The 24,930-nt window shown below is 34.6% G+C and overlaps 1 protein-coding gene across 2 annotated transcripts in view; it reads left to right on the top strand.

Moving 5' to 3' along the window:
• LOC143240476 (uncharacterized) overlaps nucleotides 1-24,930 on the top strand; it is a 25,226-nt gene extending 296 nt beyond the window's left edge. The window contains exons 2-11 of one of the 2 annotated variants that reach the window (XM_076482944.1): nucleotides 2,587-3,010; nucleotides 3,759-3,847; nucleotides 4,923-5,056; nucleotides 7,343-7,420; nucleotides 8,890-8,946; nucleotides 9,891-10,047; nucleotides 11,470-11,557; nucleotides 13,092-13,218; nucleotides 21,458-21,538; nucleotides 21,959-24,930. In XM_076482944.1, the coding sequence (XP_076339059.1) occupies nucleotides 2,621-3,010; nucleotides 3,759-3,847; nucleotides 4,923-5,056; nucleotides 7,343-7,420; nucleotides 8,890-8,946; nucleotides 9,891-10,047; nucleotides 11,470-11,557; nucleotides 13,092-13,218; nucleotides 21,458-21,538; nucleotides 21,959-22,704 (1,947 nt within the window). In that variant the 5' untranslated portion in view covers nucleotides 2,587-2,620 and the 3' untranslated portion in view covers nucleotides 22,705-24,930. Of the gene's footprint in view, nucleotides 1-2,586; nucleotides 3,011-3,758; nucleotides 3,848-4,922; nucleotides 5,057-7,342; nucleotides 7,421-8,889; nucleotides 8,947-9,890; nucleotides 10,048-11,466; nucleotides 11,558-13,091; nucleotides 13,219-21,457; nucleotides 21,539-21,958 lie in introns of both variants that reach the window. The other variant, XM_076482943.1, reaches the window with a different exon arrangement.

Below are 24,930 nucleotides of genomic sequence, written 5' to 3'. Positions count from 1 at the left end.
CTGACCTTCAGGTTTTTATTGCGAGCCTACAATTAGTGACATTTCGTCCAGAAAATTCTATTATGCAGGAATGCTCAACAAAAATTAATTTTATTTACTTAGCCTTTAAATTTTAAGTCTGATTAAGAAGGGGTAGCTAAAACCTAGAATACTAACTAATTTAATCTAGTAATAGTGGTACTTAATTATTAAAAATATTTAGTATATTATGCTATTCTGTCACCATTACGTCATTTTAATTGGTATCACTTCAATATCAGTACCAGTAGTATGAATTAAATATTAGTGTAGTATAACTTTGTAAGCATTATTTTTTGTATTTATTGCACAGTTTGTATAACAAAAATATAAAATTTAGTTTATAACATCTCTAAATTTGCTAATATTGGATATATAATAAATGCAAACGTTTAATGCAGTTTAAACAAACTTATAACAAACACATACGAATCACTTGAAAATCTCAACTTGTTCAATTAAGATTGCATTATAATTTATAAGTTTGTGGTTTTTGTTTGTGAGACAACTTTAAAAAAATGTAAGTTATGGTTTATTTATGCAATTAGGAAAAAGTTACAGATTTTTCTTGTTATAAGAAAATGATTGTTGTCATTAATAGATCTTGCTACATTGACAGTGTGACAATGTGAAGGCTCATAAGTGTAACAGTGTTATGGGAAAACATGGAACCTATTGGCCTATCTGTTGGTAACTAAATTAAAAGTAATAATAACATAAAAAACCTTAAAACTAGCCCTTATCATTTATATACTTATAGAGCTTTTTCTTAAACTCATTTAAATTTACTGTCTTTACAATATCTGCCCCAAAACCAACCACTCTGTTAGAAAAGTGAAACTTCCTTAGCTGAAGATGACTCCTACCCTGCCACAATTTATATTTGTTCTATAGTTCTACTATTCTCACCATTTGATATGAAAAAAGATAATACATTAACAATATCAATATGCTTCACAATCTTAAACACTTCAGTCAGATCCCCTCCAACTCTTCTTTTTTCAAGAGACAACAGTTTCAGGGATTTCAGCCTGTTCTCATATGACAACACCTCCATCCCAGGCACCATTCTAGTTACAATTCTTTAAACTCTTTTCAACAATTAAATGTCTTTATTTAGGTAAGGAACCCAAAACCAATTGCAATACTCCAAATGTAGCCTAACAAGTACCATGTACAATAAAATTTTGTCTTTTTTGACTTGTATTCAAAATTTCTTTAGATACAACCTAACTACCTATTTGCCCTAGCACTAGCCACAACACACTGTTTGGATGGCTTTAAAGATTGATCAACCATTACACAAAGATCTTTTTCTTTTATTACACTGTTAAGATAATCTTGTATTTATTATAATTAAAACACATCTGCCATTTATTTGTCAAACTCACTAAATTATCTAAATCCTTTTGTAAATCAGCAATATCCAAGACCCTAATATGGTCTGTAAAATATAAGTAATTTATTGGCCATTGCTTCATCTGTGTCATTGATGTAAATTAAAAAGAACAAAGGTCCTAAGACTGAGCCCTGAGGTACCACCACTTGTGACATTAATGTAGTTTGATTGATCTCCATTCATAACAATCCTCTGCTATCTTCCACCCAGCCACTCTTCTATTCATTTTACAAACTCATCCTCCACACATACAGAGGTAATATTTTTACAAGCTGTTTATGTGACACTTTGTTAAATGCTAATACACCAAATCTACACTCTTATGTTCATCTACATAAGCAGTGACCTTTTCAAAGAATTTCAAAAGATTTGCAGGGCAAGATGTTGCTATCCAATTAAGTTCTAAACTTTGTTAAATGATTTTGCAAAGTATTGTTTAACAGATTTTCCTGAACTTTTCTCACAACTGATGTAGGGCTAATGGGTTTATAATTATTGGTGCAGTTTTTATTGCTCCTCTTGAAAAAAGGAGTGAGATTAGCTGACATCCAATCCTCTGACATCTGCCCACTATTAAAGGATTGACAAAATATAGCAGTAAGAAGTTCACATATTCACTCTTTAACCTCATTAAAAACCCTTGGGGAAATATTATTTGGTTCAGGAGTCTTATTGTTCTTTCAACTTTTTAATTTTTAACTAACCGGGTCAGAATTAATGAAGTTGCCCTGTCACATCTTGTTTCCATCTAACAACTGTACAAAATGTGAAATACTACTTAAACCTTTCTCAGTAAAAATGAAAAAAAATAGAAATATTTAATAATCTAGTCAAACCATAATCATCAAATAGTATCCTTTCTTTACTATCCCTCAAGGGTCCTACCCTAATTCTAACATTTTGTTTACCATTAATGTATTTAAAGAAATCCTTACTGTTAATTTTTACATTTTCAGCCAACCTTTTCTCAGATATCCTTTTAAATTTGTATAGACTAATTACTACCAATTTGTATAGACTCTTATAAAATCTTTGCTGGATAGTTGCTTGGATATAAAAAGTTAAATTTAATAAGGTTTATCTTTGTCATGTGATATTTAGGGATTTTACAGAACTGATACTGTAGTAAGAGCTTTATATTAGTTTTATATTTTTTTATACTTTTGAAGGTTTGTAAGAAAAAGTGGAAGAAAAAGATAAGAGATGGGTACGAGAGACACAGAATACGAGTATCAACCTAATAATGTGGACTTGAGAAATGACCCAGTTCCTGTTTTTCATGTGAAAGGTTCGACCCCTAAAAGCCGATACAAATTTACATCTTGTCTGTGTGGATTGGAAAAACATTTATCAGAAAACAATGCAAATAGTTTACCATGTAATTTTAGCTGCTTTAAAGCAGCATTAAATTCAAGAATATCATTGTCAGTGTCAGAAATGGATGAAAAACAGTCTCCTCTTGAGACAAATTCTCTGCCTGAGATATCGGGTGCCACTCCATACAATCCATTTTATACAGAACCAGACACACTTCATTTACCAGCATTTTCTCCATCTGTGTTTGCTTCAACAAAGGAAACTAAAAGTAATGAGGTGGGTTCCTACTGGAAAGACGTTGTACGTTTTCTGAAGTGTATTAAATCAAAAGTTCATTTGACTGTTTCAAGTTTTCTTTGTATATAACAAGCTAATTTAGCTTTCTCAACAATTGTTTCTCATGCAAAAATTAATATTTATTGATTTGATTATCCTGTTTGAAGCCTGTTACAACATCCGTAGCTCTCAGTTTAGGCACACCTAGTGTAAATTATCGAGTTATGAATACTGTTAGTGAATGTATTTTGTAGTTTATATTAATAAATTTGTGTATCTGTCCATGTGTGTCTGCAATAAAAATGTGCACATGGTAGCAGTGTGTAATTTCTTCTGAAAGGAGTTGCCTCTTGACAAATGTGTTCAGACATTGAAGAACAGTACAGATGAAGAATATTGTGAAATTAAGCACTGACGACTTGCTTTTTTATTTTATTTCATATTTTATTCTTAGTTTGTGAAGCTTAGAAAATGGAGGTTAATGCTGATAGATAGTGTGTTTCCATCACAATGTGGGTCATAGTTCTGCCATCCCGTCTGAAGACCGGGATGCATCGTATATCCCACTTAATAGCTTGTGCCCTGGTTACTCTTATTTATTTTGGTTATGCAATTATGTTGTCTTTGTTAGTTGAGTCTTGTTTTGAAGTATATATATGCATTAATTGAATTATCTGTAATCCTTCTTACTCTGTTTGGTATTACAACTATAACTCAATGATGTAATAATTATCCATGTTTGTTATAGACTAAACCTTTTCGATGGTCCATTGATCAACTTGCTGTGCTTAAACCAGCAGATATAGATGAAACCTCTCAGCAAGATACTTACTCAGAGTAAGTAACTCTCATTTCTTTTTGGTTTTAGTAGTACAGAAATTTACAATCTATATAAGAATTTTGGTGATTAGTAGGGAGAAACAGTGTCTGTTGAATAAGATTAGGGGCCATCTCTTAAATTATTTTCCCAAGTAAAGCCTTCAGTTTGGTAATATCTCAAAAAATATGAAAATTTTAAAACAGATTCAAAGGTAATTTTCTCTCTCCTTAAGCTAAATTAACTTTTAAAGTCACTTGTGTATATATACCTGCACACACAAACACACACTTTTTTCTGAACTGATTCTTTTTATGAATCAATTGGAGAGAGATAATTATTTTATGTTTTTATTTATTCAAATGTTGTGTTTTATTTAATTTTTATAGAACATTTGGAATTAATTATTAAAATGGTTATTATTCATAAGACATTTTATTAGACTCATTTTTTCATTCTGCTTTTATTTTTCATAGAAAATACAGGTCAAGGAATTACTAAAATTGCTTCTAATTTAAATAACTTATTTGTACTGAAAAAAAATAAAAACATTTGAGTATAGTAAAAATGAAATATTAAAACTTTTTTTTTCCCCCTCAAGAGTGGGTTGTCGGTAAAGATCATTGGGAAATTTCCTAACAGACTGGTCCTAAACACTAAAATTGTGCCATCTTATTACTTCAACAATCCAAATAATTAATATTACTATTATGATTTTTCAGTATTAATTTTGAATAATTAGCATCATGATTCACAAAAATAGTTGACTAATTAAGATTGATGTGGTTAATTATTCCAACTGTCCAACTCTCATGTAAAAAGTAGTTGATGAGATTGGTGATTAATTGATAAGCAAGCATAAGTTATTGGTTATCTCTGCTGTTATTTCAACTTAATAATTTGAGTTCTTAAGTTATAAAATAAACAGTTATCATTACATTGTTGATATGGATGCCTTCCATTCAATGGTACGTGACTTTGTTGCTAAGTAACTGTTTGGAGATTATAAAATTACTGGTGTGGTTGTGATTTGTTTCTTGTTCTTTGAATCATTTCTTTTATATTTATAGACAGTAATTATTTCTTTGTCTATAGGTTGGATGAATTGGTTGAAGAAAGAGCACAGAGAGCCATTGAGAAATTCTTCTCCCAGAAACATATTGTTCCATCTCCATGGGCAGTTTCTACGAAACATGTGATTTTCTCTCCCAACTTGGCTTCAACAGCATGTGAGATATTTTTTATGTGATTCATTATTTATATACAATAGTGGAAATAAACTAGATGATGAAATTATTATTATAACACAACGTTACTGCAGATAGTGCAACAAAAAAGCATTACACTTTGTTTTCATGCTGTTATACAGTTTATTGAAGTATGATTGTGGAATGTTGTTTCAAGTGTCCATAATTTATCCAAGGTGCTTGGTTCTCTTTTGACCTTCTTAGTTTTACATAAATCTATACACTTAACCTGAAAATGACCTAGGAAGGTCAAAATGTTGTTCTCTCCTCATCAATAAAAGTGTCAACACTCATACCAGCCGTTTTGAGATAGGTAACTCTATACAGTCTCAATAATATTCATATTGAGAGTTTGTGCAGGTCAAGTTACATTGGTTGGTGTTCCACTGACCATTGTACGTTAAAATATTTTACCAAAGCTGCTCTATGCTTAAGATAATTGTTTTGATGAAAGGTGAATCCCTGCTTTGAGTTGTATTCCTGAGAGAATGGTATGATAGATCAGAATCTGCCTGTAAGAGACAGCTACCAGGGTGCCATCAGTCTTTTATAAGTCTTTGACACCAGTGATTAAGATGCAACCATTATTCTTCGAGCATGCTGTATGTCAGCTACAATAACTTTCTTTTCTCAGCCATTACTGAGTGTTATTGAACAGTTCAAACTTGGATTCGTTTGTAAAGAACAAACATTTTCAGCTTTTAGTGGTCTGATGCACATTTCAACCTTCTAGTTTGTTTATCTCAACAGTTGGTCTACAAACATTATCACTTGGTGTTAATGTATATTATCTTTTAGGTTCTTTCAAAGTAGCATTAACATCTGTACTTGACCAGCTTTTAATTGGTGCTAAAATTGGGGGTTTGATTTCTCTCAATGAACACAACAGATAATTGGATATGGCTTTGCTATAAAAAAAACACAATTTTAGATCATAAATAACATAGTTTCAGGTAATAAGTAAAACGGATAAAACTGGATATAAAAGAATAGTTGAGACGTATTGATGTTAACTTGGCATCATCAAGATTGATTGTTCTGATTATTCCAGGTTAACACCAATAAAACATTAACATATTCAAACTGTTCTTTTATATACCAATTTTGTGTGTGTTGTACCTTATTTATTAACAAAATTTGGTGAACAACTCCACAATTTCAACCATACCCTCAGATATGTAACATTACTTTTGAAGAGCTTTTGTTTTTGTACTTTAACTGTTTCTGTTGTTAACAGTTTTCAGAGTCTTGCATACATCTCCAACTGAAACATGACATATCCTTGACCAGCCAAGACTGATTTCAGTCACACTACTACTGCTGGGAATAGTATGGTTGCTTTGGCTTTTAAAGTCTTTATGCTGGTGCGACACTCTCTGATTGATTGGCTGATAACCTATCACAGTGTAAAAATAATCAACATGTGATAGTACTGTATAACAGTTCCCTTTCATTCCTGTAGTATTTCTCTTTTACACTCCTAGTTCCTCACTGTCTATAATTAGTTCCAGTAGTGTATGTACTAAAATATCAAAGCATAACATTGTCTTGAAATGTGAATACATGTAATTAAGGTGATGTAACACAACTTGACATTGAAGTATAATAGTATTAAATATAATAATTACTAGAGATAACTATTCTTGGATGTATATTTCCATAAATGTTTCTTAAACTCTAGCAGATTGATTGAACTGATACTGTATCTTTGGTAATATAACTCTTATTTGTATCTTAAACAGTAGAAATTGGAGTAATTTGAAACTAATCATTCAGCTCTTGACAAGTGTAAGTGATGTGTTGGTTAGATCATAGGTAGGAATATGGGGAAGACAACGAGAGCTTTTGCTTCTTTTCACTATTTTTCTTTGGAATATAGTATACACACAACATTCGTAATAAAGTCAGACTTGTTTCTTTTGCTGCCCCACATTTTAGTTTTAAATTCTTCCCATGAATTGTTTGATTTATTAACTTTAGCTGTAAAGTTTATAAGTAAAACAACTCTTAGTGCTAGATTTTCTTTCAGATACACAACAAAATTAAAAAACAAACATTTTTTAAATATTTTATCACTTATCCAAAACTTGAAATTGGTAAACAGTGAGAGGTTTTCGAGGGAAATGCCCTTTTGTCATGACAATAATAACTTTTGTACTAATGTAGCAATACTGTGGATGGTGGGGTGGTGGCAATACATGTGTTCATAGCAGTGAATAAGTTAATGGTAACGTAAAAACATTTTTATGTAGATTTTTTATTTTTCAGATTACACAGAACTAGAAGAATCTCTGAATTCATCGCAACAGTGTTCTGAACCGTCAACGATACCTAAAAAGGCTGAAGGTAAGGTTAATAGTTTATTGTTTGGCTTCTTTTATATTCCTAGTGGGGCATCTGTGGTTTGTCATCTCAAGTTGAAAAAGTTTTTATCAAACAAATTTAAAAAAAAAATGCGAGTTATTAAAACTTTGCTATTTCCTACCTAGTCCTGTTTTTAAAAGCAAGTAAAATTGGTTAAATTATTTTAGGCTATACATTTATAATAAAACAATCTACAATCAAATGAAGTAAAAGTTTTGAAAGGATGTTGAATAATTGTCACTTAGTTAACAGATGTACATTTTTTATATATTGGATTTTCTTACTTCTGAATTTGAAAAAGGCAACATAATATACATTTTCAAAATGTAAACCTACAACACCAGGGATTATAAGTGTTCTTAGAATAATCATTGGTATTTATTCAGATTAGTAAAACTGTTACATCATCTTAAACACCCAAGAATTTCTGTAGGTATCAAAATGAAGTTGTGCATAGTTCAACAACTTGTAAAACTGTAAGTACAATACGTTGTTTCTAATAACAAATATTGATTTTTGTTGCTGTTCTTTTAAGTGTTAAATGTTAGTGTAAGAAGTTTAATTATCTAAATGTTCCAAGTGATTCAGTCATGAAACACAAAAAATGTTCCCAAAACAGATGTTTACTGATAATGAACTTGTAATTTCTAAGATATTTTCTCTGTAAAAATCTCATTCATAGTTTGGTTTATTTTGTTTTGAATTTTGCACAAGGCTACATAAGGGCTATTTACGTGAGCTGTCCCTAATTTGGCAGTGTAAGACTAGAGGGAAGGTAGCTAGTTATTACCACCTACTGCCAATTCTTGGGCTACTCTTTTATCAATGAATAGTGGGATTGACTGTAACAGTATACTGCCCCTATGGCTGAAAGGATGAGCATGTTTGGTGTGATGGGGATTCAAACCCACGACCCTCAGATTATGAGTCAAGTGCCTTAACCATTTGGCCATTCCTAGGCCTTGTTCATAGTTAGAATCAAATCTGGTTATAGCTAAGTTTTATTGATTTCTCTGTTTTCTTGCTCCTTAGGGATTCACCAATAACTTTGAAGATTTGCGCTAAAACTTAAATTTTCTTAGCTGCAGTGGGCTCAGAACAAGTAATGTCAACAAACAAATACTTTTTGTATCCTGAATAAGTTTATATTAAAATGTCCAAATGGTTCTTTGTTGTTCTCTATACTTTGACAAACCCATTTAAAGTAAATGTTAGTTTATTTTTAGGTAGACCTTTCACGACAATAAAGTGGCTGATTTTTAATTGCACATATGTTTTTTCTGTGCTACAATTTGTTTGTTTGGTGTGTGAGAAATAAATAACAGTTTTTATTACAAAATGATATTTAGTCATTTGCTTTCTGTGGAGAAAGGGTTATTTTGTAAGGCATGTTTCAGAGTCTGTGTATGTTGATTATATGATAAGTTCTAGTTTGTATCATTTGTTTCCAGTGTGGACCCAGACTGTTCTGACGATCCCCCCTGCTGTGGATCTTCTAGGTTTGTTAGGTATGGAAAGAATAAACGTTTGCCAAACTTTATTTTTTTTCTATTAAATTGTAAAAATATTACATATTTAAAAGGCACTGTTTTTCTTTTTGTTTAAACCTATATGATATGTAAAAACATATTTCATTCGACACCATTCAAGCAGTTAACATAACTAAGTGCAATGGAGGTCGGAGAAATCTAATGGTTTGAAAATAAAATATATTGCAGAGAGAATGTTTTCTGTAAGAATTTGTTGGGTCATATTTCTTGCATCCAGCCAAAAAATTGCAATTTATTCATTGAATGGTGTCAGTGTCCGATAACACTTGCATCTCTTTGGCTGAAAATTAATATAAACCATGTTATTATTCACCATTTATGAATAGACCAGAAACTTTATCAGATATAGTGAAAAATTAACACAACATCATGGTTTTTTTGTGTTTTTTTTGTTTGGGAATTTCGCACAAAGCTACTCGAGGGCTATCTGTGCTAGCCGTCCCTAATTTAGCAGTGTAAGACTAGAGGGAAGGCAGCTAGTCATCACCACCCACCGCCAACTCTTGGGCTACTCTTTACCAACGAATAGTGGGATTGACCGTCACATTATACACCCCCATGGCTGGGAGGGCGAGCATGTTTAGCACGACGCGGGCGCGAACTCGCGCCCCTCGGATTACGAGTCGCACGCCTTACTCGCTAGGCCATGCCGGGCCAACATCATGGTAATAATTCTGGCAGAATGTGTATAAATATATGGTTTAGAGAGTTAATTTTCTCAAATTTCTTATAGAAGTATAAACTGATTTTTTCTCTGCTTAGAATTAAACACTAAGGCAAAACAGTTTGTGAAATTACTGTTAAAACAACACCCTTAATACATCTGTAATACATAAATTTAAAGGTTGCAACGTATCAACAGTAGTTTTGTAATTTAAAAGGATTGTTTCTTTTGTGCTCAGGCCGATTTTTCACTTTCAAAGAAGAACAGTTTCAGCAACTCACAGACTGTTCAGCAGAACATGATTCATGTGATGCTGTGGATTCCTTGAGTACATCATCACTGAGACGCAAGTTGTTCTTCCAAGGGGATAATGAATACCCCCCTAGTCCTGTGAGGTGAGTTCTAAATCCAAGGAATTGGTTAGTAAACCACAATTCTAGTGCTATGAAGTACATTATTTATCAAGGAGGATAAACATCCTCAGTTCTAGTGTTATGATGCAAGTTTTATACCAAAGATGGTGATAAATATCTCCTACTAATCCTGTGAGATATTTTCTGTATAAAAGGGAAATGTTAAATACTCCCAATTATAGTCCTGTAAGTTACATATACAGATGGATAATAAATACATCCAGTCCTAGTCCTTTAAGTTATATGTGGGTAATGAATACATTCAATTATAGTCCTGTAAGTTGTATATACAGATGGATGCTGAATACATCCAATAATGGCCCTGTAATTTATACATCAGGATGATGTACATTTCATGTTGGTTCTGTGGGGTGTTTATACAGCATGATGTACATATAGGTTCTGTGGGGCGTATATACATGTGATGTACATATTGGTTCCGTATCCAAAGTTGTCATTTATTGTGTTTCTAGTCTTCTTGTGTGAGTTCTCTATTAATTAAATATCCAACATCCCACTTCATAAAACCTTTTAATAGTTTGTTTGTTTTATTAATTTCATGGAAAGCTACACGTGGGTTATCTGCTTTAGCCATTCCTAATTTATAAGGGAAAGAGAGGAGTGAAGGCAGCTAGTCATCACCCTCTGCCAACTCTGGGGCTACTCTTTTACCAATAAATAGTGGGATTAACCATAATATTATAATGCCCCTACAGCTAAAAGGATGAGCATGTTTGGTGTGATGGGGATTTGAACATGCAACCCTCAGATTGTGAGTTGAGTGCTCTAACCATTGAACATCATTTGAAAATGTACTGATAACCAAGAAGTTGACAATGCAAATAATAGTAGCAGTAGTACATCCGTAGAGTGCAAGTCATACACCAAGTAACTTCATTGAAATCGAATGTTTCTGTGTATTATTTTCTGGTAGTTTTCGATCTATACTTTCCAGAGCATTGATCAAGCTTGTTGCCTGAAATGTTGATTTGATTAAACAAATCCTTTGAAAAATAGCTTGACAGTAAGTTGCAAGAATCTGATGCAACATTAGTTTTTTTTCAGTCTCTGCAGTAATTATAGTAATAGTTATTACCACAATGAAATGTATTTGTTTGAACTCACTCACTTCAATCTTATTTACAAGTGTTTACAATGCTTTATCAGAGTAAAAACTGTACCTTTTTTCTGTATGTATTCTAGGGGCCTGTTACTTTGTATAAATCTTTTGAAGCAATGTAACATAAGAAAGTGATAAAGTGTGAACTTCTTCTGTGAGTTCAGTTTGGAAATCTTATGGATCTTTCTGTCTTGTTTTATTTCGAGACTTGTTTTACATTTCATCATGAGTTAAATAATAGGAATTAGCTGCTTAGCCTACTTTTATCTTTCACCAATAAGCAGGAAGAATGAGAAGACTGGGTTTCCAACTTCTCCAGGAAACTGCTGTACTCCAGAAAAACAAGATTTCAGTAATGCCCATACTCCAGGGGTAAGTATTTCATTAGAAATATGTCAATTAGTCTTGTACATGACAACCAGTGAAATGTAACATTACACATTAAACTAGTAAGAGAAAAGAAATGTAAAAAATTTAGAATACTTGGTCAATGAAGTTTGTATTAAAAAGATCATAAAAGTACTGTTTTATAACTTTTCTTACACGTGAAACACTTAATAGCATCTGTGCTGTGCCCACAGGTATTGAATATCCACCTTTTAGCACTATAAGCCTACAGGCTGATTCCTGAGCTGTTGGGGGTTATATTAAAAATAGGATTGATAGCCCACTATTAAAACAGTTTTAATGTTGTGTTGTCCTGTTTACATTGTAACGTAGCAGTACACATTTCAAAAATGACTTTCAGAAGTTCAGATTTACATATTTTATATGTAAGTGTGGAAATAACTGTATGTGCCATGATGTAAAGTGCTTGAGATTGAAAACTTTGTTTCTATTTCTGTAAATATCCACAAAATGTTACAGAAGAATCATTAACATGACCAGTAATAAATAAAAAACAAAACATCCAATTTGTACACTAAAAACTTGGTATATTAAGTAATATACTTAATTCTTTACTGTTTTTTATTATTTCATTTAACACTTGTCATTTAATCTTGTTCATAGCAACTGGTTTGTTGGTATTTCTATTAGTCACCTGTTTAGAAAGTTGAAAACGTTAAAAACTTGATAAATAATACTTAACATTAAAATTATTAATAAGGTCCATATTACCTTTACTTATTTTTGAATCACATTTTCCAAACTGTTTATGCATCAAATTACTTGTTGATTCCTGACCATCTTGGCTACAGGATATTTAAACCCAAGCAGATGCTGTTGGTGTCAGATAACATTTATGTTTCTTTAGCTGAAAACTAATCCAAAATATGTTATTATCCACTTTTATAAATAAGACCATAAATCATATAAGGTATGGTAATGATTATTAGGTTATCATGAAAATTCCATCAGAACACCCAAAAACTTATGGGTTGAAAGAGTTACTAACACAAAACAAATATAGCCATCAGTGTTGGAATTAACCCAACTAGATGTTACTATGATAATCTTAGTTTTGTACACAATAAATAGGTGATTTCATGCAATTGTTTTTGATCTGTTATTGATAGTGGGTTATACACGATCCAAAAGGCTTAAAATTACTCAATATTATACAGCAGTGATGCTTAAAATATGATCTACAAAAAATTAGTGGTTCATGGACTAGTCCACAATTGTTTTTTGTCATGGCAAGTAAAAGCAGGTGGTTTTGGACTGGTAGGTCTCTTGCCCTGTTGAAGTGGACCACATACAAAAATATTTGAGAACCACTGATAATATACTATTTAATAGTATTAAAACAAGGTTGTGATTTCAGACACTCCTTTTTGATGGTGTTGGTTGTAGTCTTTCTTTTGAATTACAGTTGTGTGGACCAAACGTTCTTTAAATATAATACAGTGTAATTCTACATTTTTACAGCATTTAGTAATCTGTTATTTTTTTTGGTGTACAACAGACCCAGTTTTCTTCAAGTCCCATCACACCCAAAAACTGCAGTATACCTTTCAATGTAGCTGGTTTCACTTTGTCTCCACCTTCAGTTTCTCCGATTGGAAAGTCTGTCTTTAAAACTCCTAGCACAGGTTGGATATATTCATTAAGTATTTTCCCATTAGTTTTATAACACAGGATAATGCTAAAGAAACTTCATGTTTAAAAGTGATTAATTTTTAAAACCTCTCTCTTAGCTGAACAAAGTTTAATCAACATTGAAAATCTTAAGTTTTATTCATGAAAGCTTAGATGAAGTCAGCAGAGGTGACTTGAGGACATTGTGACAGAGTTGAAATTGAAGCTGGCTGGTCACATCATCAGTCTTCCAGAAGGTCAACATGCTAAAACACCCCTGGGACTGGGCACCATTGTGTAGATAGTAACAGATATGAACATCCAAAAAAAGTATTTGTGTAACTCCATTAAAGAAGATTTACAACAATTGACCATGAAATAGAGGGAGGCCAATGACGTTGCATCTGACAGGGAAAAGTGATGTCTCTCATTGGTCTATGTTCCAGTGTGCAGAATATTATGACAAAAAACGAATATTTTTCTAAATGTTTCATTTAAGGATAGGCTTGATATGTTGATACAAAATGAGAGAATGCATATTAAACATTTATTGTGACAGTTTTGGAACATGCCATGGTCAAACTTTTCTGAATAAAATTTGTCATTCTTGTTATATCTCTCCTGAAATTAAGACAAGTAGTTCTTATGGTATAATCACTTTAAATATGGAGTTTTCTTTTTAGTCACGAAGTACGTGTAATTAAGTAGATATTAAATTTTATCATTGCAATAAATGTTCTTTCATAATTGAAGATATTGAAACTCTTGGAGAGTAAATAATCTGGTAAGTTTTGACAGGGTTTTCAAATATTTTTTGGATTCTGAGGACTTTTACAGAATACTACATGAAATATTTCAAAAAGTGATTTAAAAAAAGAAAAATATTTTGCAAATAAATGGTTTATATTTTTGCCAGGTGGCACTGTATAGCAACCATGACACATCAGACTTATGCTGCATGTTTTTTCTTGTGTAATTTCTCTTATTGTAAACTGTGGAGACAAATAATTTTTTCTCTTAATTTGAGCAGACTTGCTCTGCCAAAGTTTGTGAACCACTGATATCATGTATTCTCTTCACATTGAAGCACACATGGACCTTTTTTTAATCATGTAATTATGAATCAGGTCCACATTGACTCCATCAACTTTTTAATTACATTATTTTAAAACAATATGCATCAAACTACCTGTATATCTTTGTTTACTTAGTGTCTCTACAACATGATCATACAAAATTATGAATCAAACCACCATAATTTTCAACAGCATAAAACGATCTGTATTCTCTAGACAGTTTAAAATGCTCTTTTTTTTTTATTACAGCCTACATTTAGTCATCAGAGTTTGTAAAGAAATGCATAGAAATGCACTTAATCATTCTTATTACCACTAGGATCTTCCATGTATTTTACAAAGATTCTGATATTTTTCCCAAATTTCTCTTTGCTAGTTCTTTACATGTTGCCCCTTGGTGTGGATTCCTGTACTTGGTGAGGGGACCTCCCAGGGAAGGTTCTGTTCTGTCTAGTTACCTTCTCTGGGATCTAAACATCCACCCACGTGTTTGCCATGTGTGGCGACCCGTGAAGGGGAGGAGAGGATCCTGGTGATTGAGAGGTCCAACCCTAACACACCACTTTGGCCTTGAATTCCTGTAGATGGACGGCCTTTGGGTGGCCCCCCTTGGGTCAATCGGCTGGTCCACTTGGGCTAGAGTCAACCAAGTACCAGTGTTGGAAGTTCTCAACAGGTGTTGTGGACATTGTACCTGATGCTGGTGTTTGGGTATAGTGCTCACGAAACCCTGGCATTGCCGCATTGTCCTTGCATGACATTGTAGTTAGTCCCCCTCTTAGGGCTCCATGGTGGGTGGTGTCAGTGGGTACCGAAATTTTTCGTTTTTCCTATGAATCCTCCTTCAAAAAATTTAAATAAAATAGTGAAAAAACAGTCAATAGGTAAGCGACCACGTCTTGAAGACTCTGAGCAGCAATCTTCAACATCTGTAACACACGTACCCCATTTTCTTATATCACATTCTCTTTCAGAAAAATCTTTAGGGCAAATGTCCCCCTTTTTTATTCAGAAGGGACTAGAGGGTCTTGCTGGCTCTCCAAAGTCAGTAAAGAAGCTTCGATCTGGAGACGTATTAGTTGAAACATCCACAACCCAACACAGTGAACTCCTCTTGAATTCAACGGCAATTGGGGATATACCTATTGAGGTTACCCCTCATGCTACCTTGAATTCATCACGAGGAGTTATTGTTGAGAGGGATTTGAAGAACGTTCCCGAGTCCGAGATTCTCGCTGGTCTCTCCACTCAAGGAGTTTCTGCAGTGAGGCGCATCTCCACTCGCAAAGGTGGAGTTACACTGCCAACAAATACCCTCGTTTTTACATTTGCATCATCATGTGCACCTGTCACTATGAAAGCAGGTTATCTAATTTGCAGGGTACGGCCATACATTCCAAACCCTCTCCAATGTTTCCAATGTCAGAGGTTCGGCTCCTGACATGTGCTCGTTGTGGTGGCAAGGACCACGATGCCTATGCATGTGACATGGACCCACATTGCATCAACTGCAATGGTTCTCACCCTTCCTAATTTCGTTCTTCCCCAAAATGGTTGGAGGAAAAAGAGGTGCAGCGTTTGAAAACGACTCATAACGTTAGTTATCCTAAGGCTCAGAAATTGCTGCCCGCCACTACATCTTGGACATATGCTGCTGCACTTCGTTCCACAACTACAGTGGAAGTGCAGACAGATCTCTCTGTGCCTCCAAGAGAATCGTTTTCTAAACAAATGAAAAGCCTTTTGACCTCCATGGTTAAAAGGTTGATGAATCAACTTTCACACCCATCTCTGTTCCTCCCATACATTCCAACAAACCTCAAGATCCACATCCTTCAGTTTCAAATACAGGCATTTCTTCTGATACATCTTTTTCTCCCACCCCAAGAGGCAAAACAATCATTCGTTTGCATTCTCAGTCACTGGATTCCCCTTCCACTAACAAAGATCTGCCCAATTGATCCAGGGCAGGATTCATGGAGGTTGATAGACCTCCTCTGACTAAGGACAGTAAGGAAAAAAGACGTCGTAAACAGAAGGGTTCTCCAGCCACTTCGCCTACCCGTCATTAAAAATGGCCACCTTGATACAATGGAACTGTCGAGGTTTACGTTCCAATCTGGATGATATCAAAACACTGATTGCTTCCTACCATCCTGTATATCTTTCCTTACAAGAAACATTTCTAAAACCTGCTGATACAGTCACCATTCGGCAGTTTTCTCTGTACAGAAATGACAGGCTGTGTGATGGACGAGTACATGGAGGGGTGGCACTATTGGTTGATCAGCATGTGACCACCCTGTCTCCGACACTCAACACACCCTTGGAGGCCGTAGTCATCCATGTTTCCTTGGGTCATATCATCACTGTTTGTTCTCTCTGTCCCCCTTGAGAGACATATGATCAATCAGACCTTGATGCTCTCATTGAACAGTTGCCGTCTCCCTTTCTACTCCTGGGGGACTTTAATGGACATCATCCTCTCTGGGGAAGTGCTGTTATTGATGGGAGGGGTCGCTTTGTAGAGCATATGCTCTTTGATCACAACCTTTCTCTTTTCAATACTGGTTCTTCCACTTACTTTCATACACCTAGTCAGTCCTTTACCACTATTAATCTCTCGGTTTGCTCTCCTTCATTATTTTCCCATTTTTCATGGAGGGTTGACAATAATCCACTAGGCAGTGATCATTTTCCTGTACTTTTGAGAGAGACTGGCCTTGGTCGATGCCACCCGTGTGTCCCGGTGGAAGCTGGATCAGGCAGACTGGTCCACTTTCACTGCTCTCACAGAACTTGATCTTGCCATTGTGAATCAGCCATCAATAGACGACTGTGTGGCAGCAATAACTAGCTGTAGTATACAAGCAGCTGCTCAGTGTATTCCTAAAACCTCAACACATTTTCCACGATATCCTCTTCGTGGTGGAATCCTGCTTGCCACTTAGCACAAAAGGCTCAAAAATGGGCCGGGGATACTTTTCGTAGATATCCCACACATTCGAACTGGATCGCTTTCCAACAGGTCCATGCACATGCTAGGTGGATAAGACATCAAAGCCAGAAGGAATCTTGGATTAAGTTCACAACTAGCATATCTTCTACCACCAGTTCCAAGGTCATATGGGACAGGATTCGAAAGGTCAGTGGGCACTACAATTTGTCCCCCTCTCGATCTTACTTTCTGATGGTCAGGAGGCGGCTGATGTCCTGAGCATCGCTGATATTCTAGGTGAAAGCTTTTGCTGGGTATCTAGCACTTCTGCTTCTTCCTCCACCTTCTTGGCCATCAAGCCTCGGGCAGAGAGTTCACCTCTTTCCTTTCAAACTGCCTGTCTCTTTGACTATAATTGTCCCTTTACACTGGTGGAACTGAAAATGGCCCTTCATCGGTCTGGCAGTACATCTTTTGGAGCTGATGATGTACACTATGACATGCTGCACCATCTATCTCCTGCTTCTCTTGATGTCCTTCTAATTGTCTTTAACCAGATCTGGCAGGAGAATGTTTTTCCTGATGCCTGGCACCAGGCTATTATTTTACCTTTCTCTAAGTCAGGGAAAGATACCAAGATTTCTTCAAACTACCGTCCAATTACTTTGACGAGCTGTCTCTGTAAGACCTTAGAAAGGATGGTTAATGCTCATCTTCTTTGGTTCCTCGAATCAAACAACCTCCTCTTGCCCACCCAGTGTGAGTTCCGTCGACAGCACTCCACCACAGACCACCTAATTCGACTTGAAACATCAGTCAGAGAAGCCTTTCTCAAATGCCAACATCTTGTATCAATATTCTTTGACATTGAGAAGGCTTATGACACAACATGGAGTCATGGCGTTTTGCGAGACCTCCATACATATGGGTTACGTGGCCATTTACCCATGTTCTTTAAAAATTTTTTAACGAACAGGAGATTCCAAGTTCGTGTGGGTTCGACACTTTCCCGTTCTTTTGTTCAGGAACTTGGAGTCCCTCAGGTCTGTGTTTTGAGTGTCACACTTTTTAGTATAAAGATAAATGCCATCACTGAACAACTCCCTCTCACTGTTGTAAATGGGCTGTATGTCAACGACTTACACATCTCGTGTCAGTTGTCGAGCATGAGATATATTGAGTGGCAACTACAAACTGCCCTCAATTGTGTACTGAAGTGGACTATGCCGAACGGCTTTAATTTTTCTTTCTCTGAAACCGTTTGCATGCACTTTTGCCGCCAACGGGGTATTCACCCTGATCCTGAACTTCATATCGGTGAAGTTTCGCTGCCAGTGGTCCCTGAGACCAAGTTCTTGGGGCTTATCTTTGACCGTAAGCTGACCTTTATTCCACACTTAAAGCAGCTACAGGTCAAATGCACAAGAGCACTGAACATCCTCCGTGTCCTCTCTACTACCAGTTGGGGAGCAGATCGATGTTCTATGTTAAAGGTATATCGTGCTCTTATTCTATCAAAACTTGACTATGGATCAATGGTCTATGGCTCTGCCAGACCTTCGGCCTTAAAGATGCTAGACCCCATTCATCACCAAGGACTTCGACTCTGCACTGGGACTTTCCGTACCTCTCCAGTTCAAAGCTTATTCGTTGAATCTCATGAACCTTCTCTACACCTTCGCCATTTGCAACTATCTTTACAATATACTTCGAAACTTCGTTCCTTTTCAAAGCATCCCACCTGGGGATGTGTTTTCCTTCCTCAGTGGGCCATACTTTTTTCAGAACAGACGATCTGCCATTGCTCCTTTTGGCCTTTGCTTCCAGGCATAATTGGATGAATTGGGTCTGTCCTTGGATAACATTGCAGATTCCACAGCCCATCCCATCATGGTTTATTACAGTCCCCAAATGTGACCTTTCTTTTAGTCTCCTGAAAAAGGCAGATACTCCAGATTGGAAGTACCGTCTTTTATTTAATGAACATCTTTCAAACAATCATTCCGTTCCCATTTATACAGATGGTTCCAAATCAGGTAATTCAGTGGGCTCTGCTATGGTTTGCTGCGGTTCGGTGGTTGCGCTGATATTCAAAACCGACTGGGCCATTTCTCATTCACTGCTACTTCTATCCAGTTTTTCTGGATACCAGGCCATGTTGGTATTTGCGGGAACAAGCTTGCAGACACGTCAGCTAAATCTATCTGCTCTGGCACTATCACCACTGTGCCTATTCCGTACATGGACTATATTGGTCCTGTATTCAAGGCTTGGCTCCGTGCCAGCTGGCAGTCCACTTGGAGTGAGCAATATGACAACAAGCTTTTTCAAATAAAACCCTATATTGGGCTTTGGCCATTTAGCTTCCGTAAGGTTCAGAAGGAGGAAGTTGTTCTAACTAGACCACGCATTGGTCACAGTTTTTTAACTCATCGTTTTCTTTTATCTGGAACTGTTGCACCAGTGTGTAGTTTGTGTAACACAAAATCACTGTAAGCCACATTTTACTTTCTTGCCATCGTTATAACTCTCAACGATGGCACTATTTTAAACATGTTCTGTCCCAGGGTTTGTCTGTAACATTGGACAGTGTTATTGGTGATGGTGACACCAATGGCCATTAATCTTTTAAATCTCACATAAGTGTTGGATATTTATTTATTACACCTTTTTAATTGTGGTTCCCTTTTCAAAGTTTCAATCTCTCTTGTTCAATTTGACATTGGAAAATGGCCAGAACATTAAATAACTCGACATCAGGACTGGAAAGGCCAACTTCAGGTGACTAACGCTGCTGTTTGAACTACTCATTAGTCGTCCTGGCGAGTTGTTATTCCAATTTTGCTGCATGTCTTTTAAACTTTTATTACTTTACCCTTTGGTACTGGTCATAATGACACAAAATCTGGAACCAGGACTGGGAAGACCAACTTCAGGTGACTGATGGTGGTTCTGGTACTGGGCTGTTAGACTTCCTGGCAGATTATGATCATTATCATTCTGCTACAGGAAGTCCTTTACAACTTTGTAGACTGGACGTTTTTAATTGCTGTTTTGTCTTTACCTTAGTTTAATTTTACAAATTTTACTACATTTACTTTACTTTTACCTTTTTTACTAGACATTTGGCTACTCATTATTACGATTTTGCTATATGTCTTTTAAAACTTCTATTATTTTACATTTTGATAATGGCTGCTATGACACATAACCTGGAACCAGGACTGGAAAGGCCAACTTCAGGTGACTGATGGTGGTTCTTGAACTTACCTGTTGGTCTTCCTGGCGGGTTATGATCATTACCATTTTGCTGGAGTAAGTACTTTACAACTTCTCTTACTCTGCTTTCTCTCTTACCATTGTAAACTAGGTGTCAACATTGGTTTTATGCTTTTTCTGTTTTTCAATGATGTTTTGTTTTACCTTCATTTCCTTTTCTGTATTTTACTGCATTTAATTTGTTTTTACCTTTTTATTGGACATTTGGCGCAGATAGCCTAGCTACTTTGTGGCATAAAACACTAAATCAATCAATCAATCAATCTTTACATGTTGTAACATACAAAATCATAAAATTCAATATTATACAACATGTGGACCCCAAATGTGGCAAAAACAAGTCAATCATTTGAAGATTAGTAAATCTTGACTATGATACATTATTTGGTGTAAGGTAAACCTCCTGGTCATAGCACATGAAGTGCAAGTTTAGGGCATTATATGTAACATGATAAAATTGCACAGAGGTAATGGAAGCTCCAATTATGTATATGTTGAAAAAGGCTTGTGAAAACTTCATAAAATTAAAAATTGGTAACTGTTAAGTTTCAGTATAAGCTTAAGAACAAAAAACAACATTAAAATAGTGTTGTGTCCAAAGACTACTGTTGTATTGTTGTTATGTACCTCAACAACAAGAATCCTTCTCCACCCAGTCACAGTGAAACTGGTGGTGGCATTATCAGGTTAATGTTGAACCCAGAATACTGTTGTCCTTTGAGTAAGTTCATTAAGTTATTTACAATTTATTAAGTGTGTCTACTTGTTGAATTAAGGCTGCAGTTGAAGAAGGGTTAGTTGATTTAACACATTAGCTGGTGTTTTCAAAATATGTAGATGTGATTAAGACTGGGCTTTAAAATTAATATTCTTAAAAACATTTGTGAAATAATTAATATTTTTGTTTATTTCAACCAATTTGAATTTGTTGGGTTCAGTCTGTGAAATACATGTTTTCAGGTTCAGGAACAGAGGGTGTATCTGTCATTCCTAAATCCTCGTCTTCAAGTAAAGTTAGTAGTCTCGGATCAACGTGTGTTGGTACGTCCTCTCAAATATTCTAGGTCATTGATAAAGTTTTTGAATTGTTAAACACCTCGGTAATTAATAAGACTTCCAAAAGTTATTATGTTACTCAACTAAACCAATGTTATATTGATGTTTATCCTATTGGTATATGAAACATTTTGAGCTGATTTCTGAAAATTCTCAATTATCCACCAAAAAATGAAAGTAGTAATTTGATCTTTTCTGCTTGTTTTGTGAAGCTGTCTCATCAACTGATATAAATGCTAATGTGGGATTATCTGCTCAACAGGTTGTAAAGGTTAATATTTATGCAAGATATTTATATAATTTCTAACCTACTTCTTGTTAAAAACATAAAGTTTTCTGTGAAGGTTTGAACAATAGATGATGTAGATTTATACAATATTTAATATTCTATAATTCCTCTAATAGAAGAACAGAATAAAGAATCCAGAATTAATACCAAGAGTAAAGACACTGATGCCAGAAATGATTTCAGTAGTTCATCTGGTAGTTATGGGACACCTATGAGCATCACGAGTCAGATGATGAGCAGTGGTGTGGTGTTATCTTCTATGTTAATATCAGAAACCTCTGCTTTAAAACCTCTGTGCAGACTTCCTGGTGGAGAAAAAACACGTTCCATGGAGAGACTGACTGAAGAGAATGCTAATGCTAGCACAACTGGTCCCGATGAGGTCTTGGAATCCTGTCCTGCACACAGTATCCATATGGCTAGTCTGATGCAGAACACAAATTCTGAGCTCTTACAGGACACTGGCTATCAAACAGGCAGTCTTCAGCATACTGCGAGTTTAAGTGGTCAGGAGATTACCAAGAGCAAACTTAGGATCACTCCTGCTGCTGATCTGATGGACAGTTGTGTGATCTCCCACTCTCCCATGAAAAACAAGTGCATGGCTTCTGTTGGAATTGTTTGCAGTGATTCTGTTAGTAAAGCAGGCAACAGACCTCACTGTGATATGACATTCACTCGAGATAATATTCTTTCTGAAAATGTTCCCAGTCGAGAAGAGAAGAAGAAAAGTTGTGGAGCTAGTCTGATGTCTCCTTTACACCACCATCCTAGCCTTCAAGGCATTTCTAAACATTCCCTCTGGAAACCAAGCGTGTTTTCAACACCTACTAAACAGCACCTCATGGAAGAAGATGTTTGATGCTGGTGAAACTTAGCATTAAATATTTTATGTGTTTCACGAGTGTTGTAGTTTTGAACTGTGACCTAAGTTGAGTTTTTAGTCACCTTTCTGTTTTTTTTTTTTTTTTACAATAGTAGGCTTTTGTTTTAATTGTACATTGTAAGTTGAACAATGAAACTACAAAAAACATTCTCTATGTTTGCTCAACATCTTTTACTAGTACATACAATTCCACTTTTTTAATCTTTGATTTTAAGTCAACATTGAGTATCATCATTGTTTAGGAATATCTAGGTGTTGATATTTTTCTTTTAAAACGTATATTTCTGGAATACTTAATATTTTGTTTTATGAGAACAAGAAAATCAAAGTAATATTTTATAGTTTTTTTAGGTTTATTAATACAGAATGTTTTTATTTTTATCAGGAGTAATGTGTTTTATACAGGTGCTGACATATGAAGCAACAGTATTATTTTACAACAGTATTACTCAAACAGTTTAGAGAAAGGGGTATTCTTGAAAATAAGGTGTATATATATGATAAATCAGTGCTAATATAATCACAGCCAATGTACCATGTGATCAAATGAAAATATTTTTTATCAAATATGCACAACTTCCTTTCAATGTTTTTTTATCTTCTAAAAGACTATTTATCCATATCAAAGGAAGTTAGATTGCATTAAGTACGTTTGTTTAAATAAAGTGTAATTTTAACGAAATCCCAAATTAAAGAGTTATTTTCAGAATTTTCCATAAATGTTCATGCAATCAATCAAGCAGGTGGATACTAATTGTATTACATTTCAGAAGTGAAAAGAGCTGTTCCAGAAACTTCTTAAACTTTCATCAATATGAGTGTGTTTTGTTTTTTTAGAATTAATATGAAATAATTCATCTAGTTTCAGGTTTTATTTTCTATTAAATAGACAGTAAGTTTTAAAATTACATTTTATCTTCATATTTATAAAACAGCTAAAAATACTTGCTCAAGAAGAAAATTCCTTTTTTTTAAATTTGTTACAGTCAATAAAATGTTAAATTTTAATAAAGTGGAAACTGATCTAATACAGCATTTATATGAAATAATAGATCTTAAACTCATTTTAGCTGGATTTTTTGTGTTGTGCATTAATTCTACTATGTTTTAGCATGAGTAGCAGGCGTTTCTTTTTTTAATTGAATGTTTGTTTTGTCCTGTGTATTATTTTCTAGAATTACAGCAAAATTGTTCTCAATGTTCAATTTGATGAATTACTGGTAACAGATTTGACATGAATGATGAAAGCAAATAATGTATCTGAAACAGAGAGAAAGACCTAAAATAATTGTCATTGTTAGAAATGATAAAATAATGTATCTAAAACAAAGAGAAAGACCTAACGTAATTGTCATTGTTAGAAATGATAAAATAATGTATCTAAAACAAAGAGAAAGACCTAACGTAATTGTCATTGTTAGAAATGATAAAATAATGTATATAATACAGAGAGAAAGACCTAACATAATTGTCATTGCTAGAAATGATAAAATAATGTATCTAATACAGAGAGAAAGACATAAAATTGTCAGTTATTTGTCCAGTACATCGGAAGATAATATTCATCTTCATACAACTTGTGTAATTCATGATAACATGGACTGAAAGAATGTTTTTTAATAGGTTGGGAAAGTATAAAATCTGAAGAGACTGATAATGTTTGGGACTAAGGGAGGCTTACCTTTTTTTGAAGCAGTGAGATACACGTAAATATTAAATCATGAAACCAGGGAAGCTTGTTAGACTTGCAGCGAAGGAATAATAATTAATACATTTATATATACATAATTGTGGATGCTGCTGTTATCTATTTATAAATGCTTGGTATCACAGCATTGACAGTTAAAATCGACTTACTTGAAATTTTATCAGAATCAAGTTTCTCAAACTGTATTTAAACGAAAATTTGTTTATGCGTCATAAGATGTGTAATGATGAAACATGGAATTACCTGGTTAATCATACTCTTACCTGTCTGTGTTTTAAATATATAAGTATGGCACGAAACTATTTTGTTTGGATAAATACAATAATTTGTGTTAACACTGGAAATAGGTTTAAATTGATTTCATCAAAAAATAATAATTTCTGATATCCATTTTAATTGCAGTATTATTTCGTTCATATCATATGACAATGAGAGATTGTGACTTTTTGTCAATTGTGTTTGAATCATAGAAGTAAAGAGATTTTTAAAAGTGC

The sequence above is a fragment of the Tachypleus tridentatus genome, chromosome 13 (assembly GCF_004210375.1).
Source record: "Tachypleus tridentatus isolate NWPU-2018 chromosome 13, ASM421037v1, whole genome shotgun sequence".
In the NCBI taxonomy this organism is placed as follows: domain Eukaryota; kingdom Metazoa; phylum Arthropoda; class Merostomata; order Xiphosura; family Limulidae; genus Tachypleus; species Tachypleus tridentatus.
This window is presented reverse-complemented; position numbering and strand designations above follow the sequence as displayed.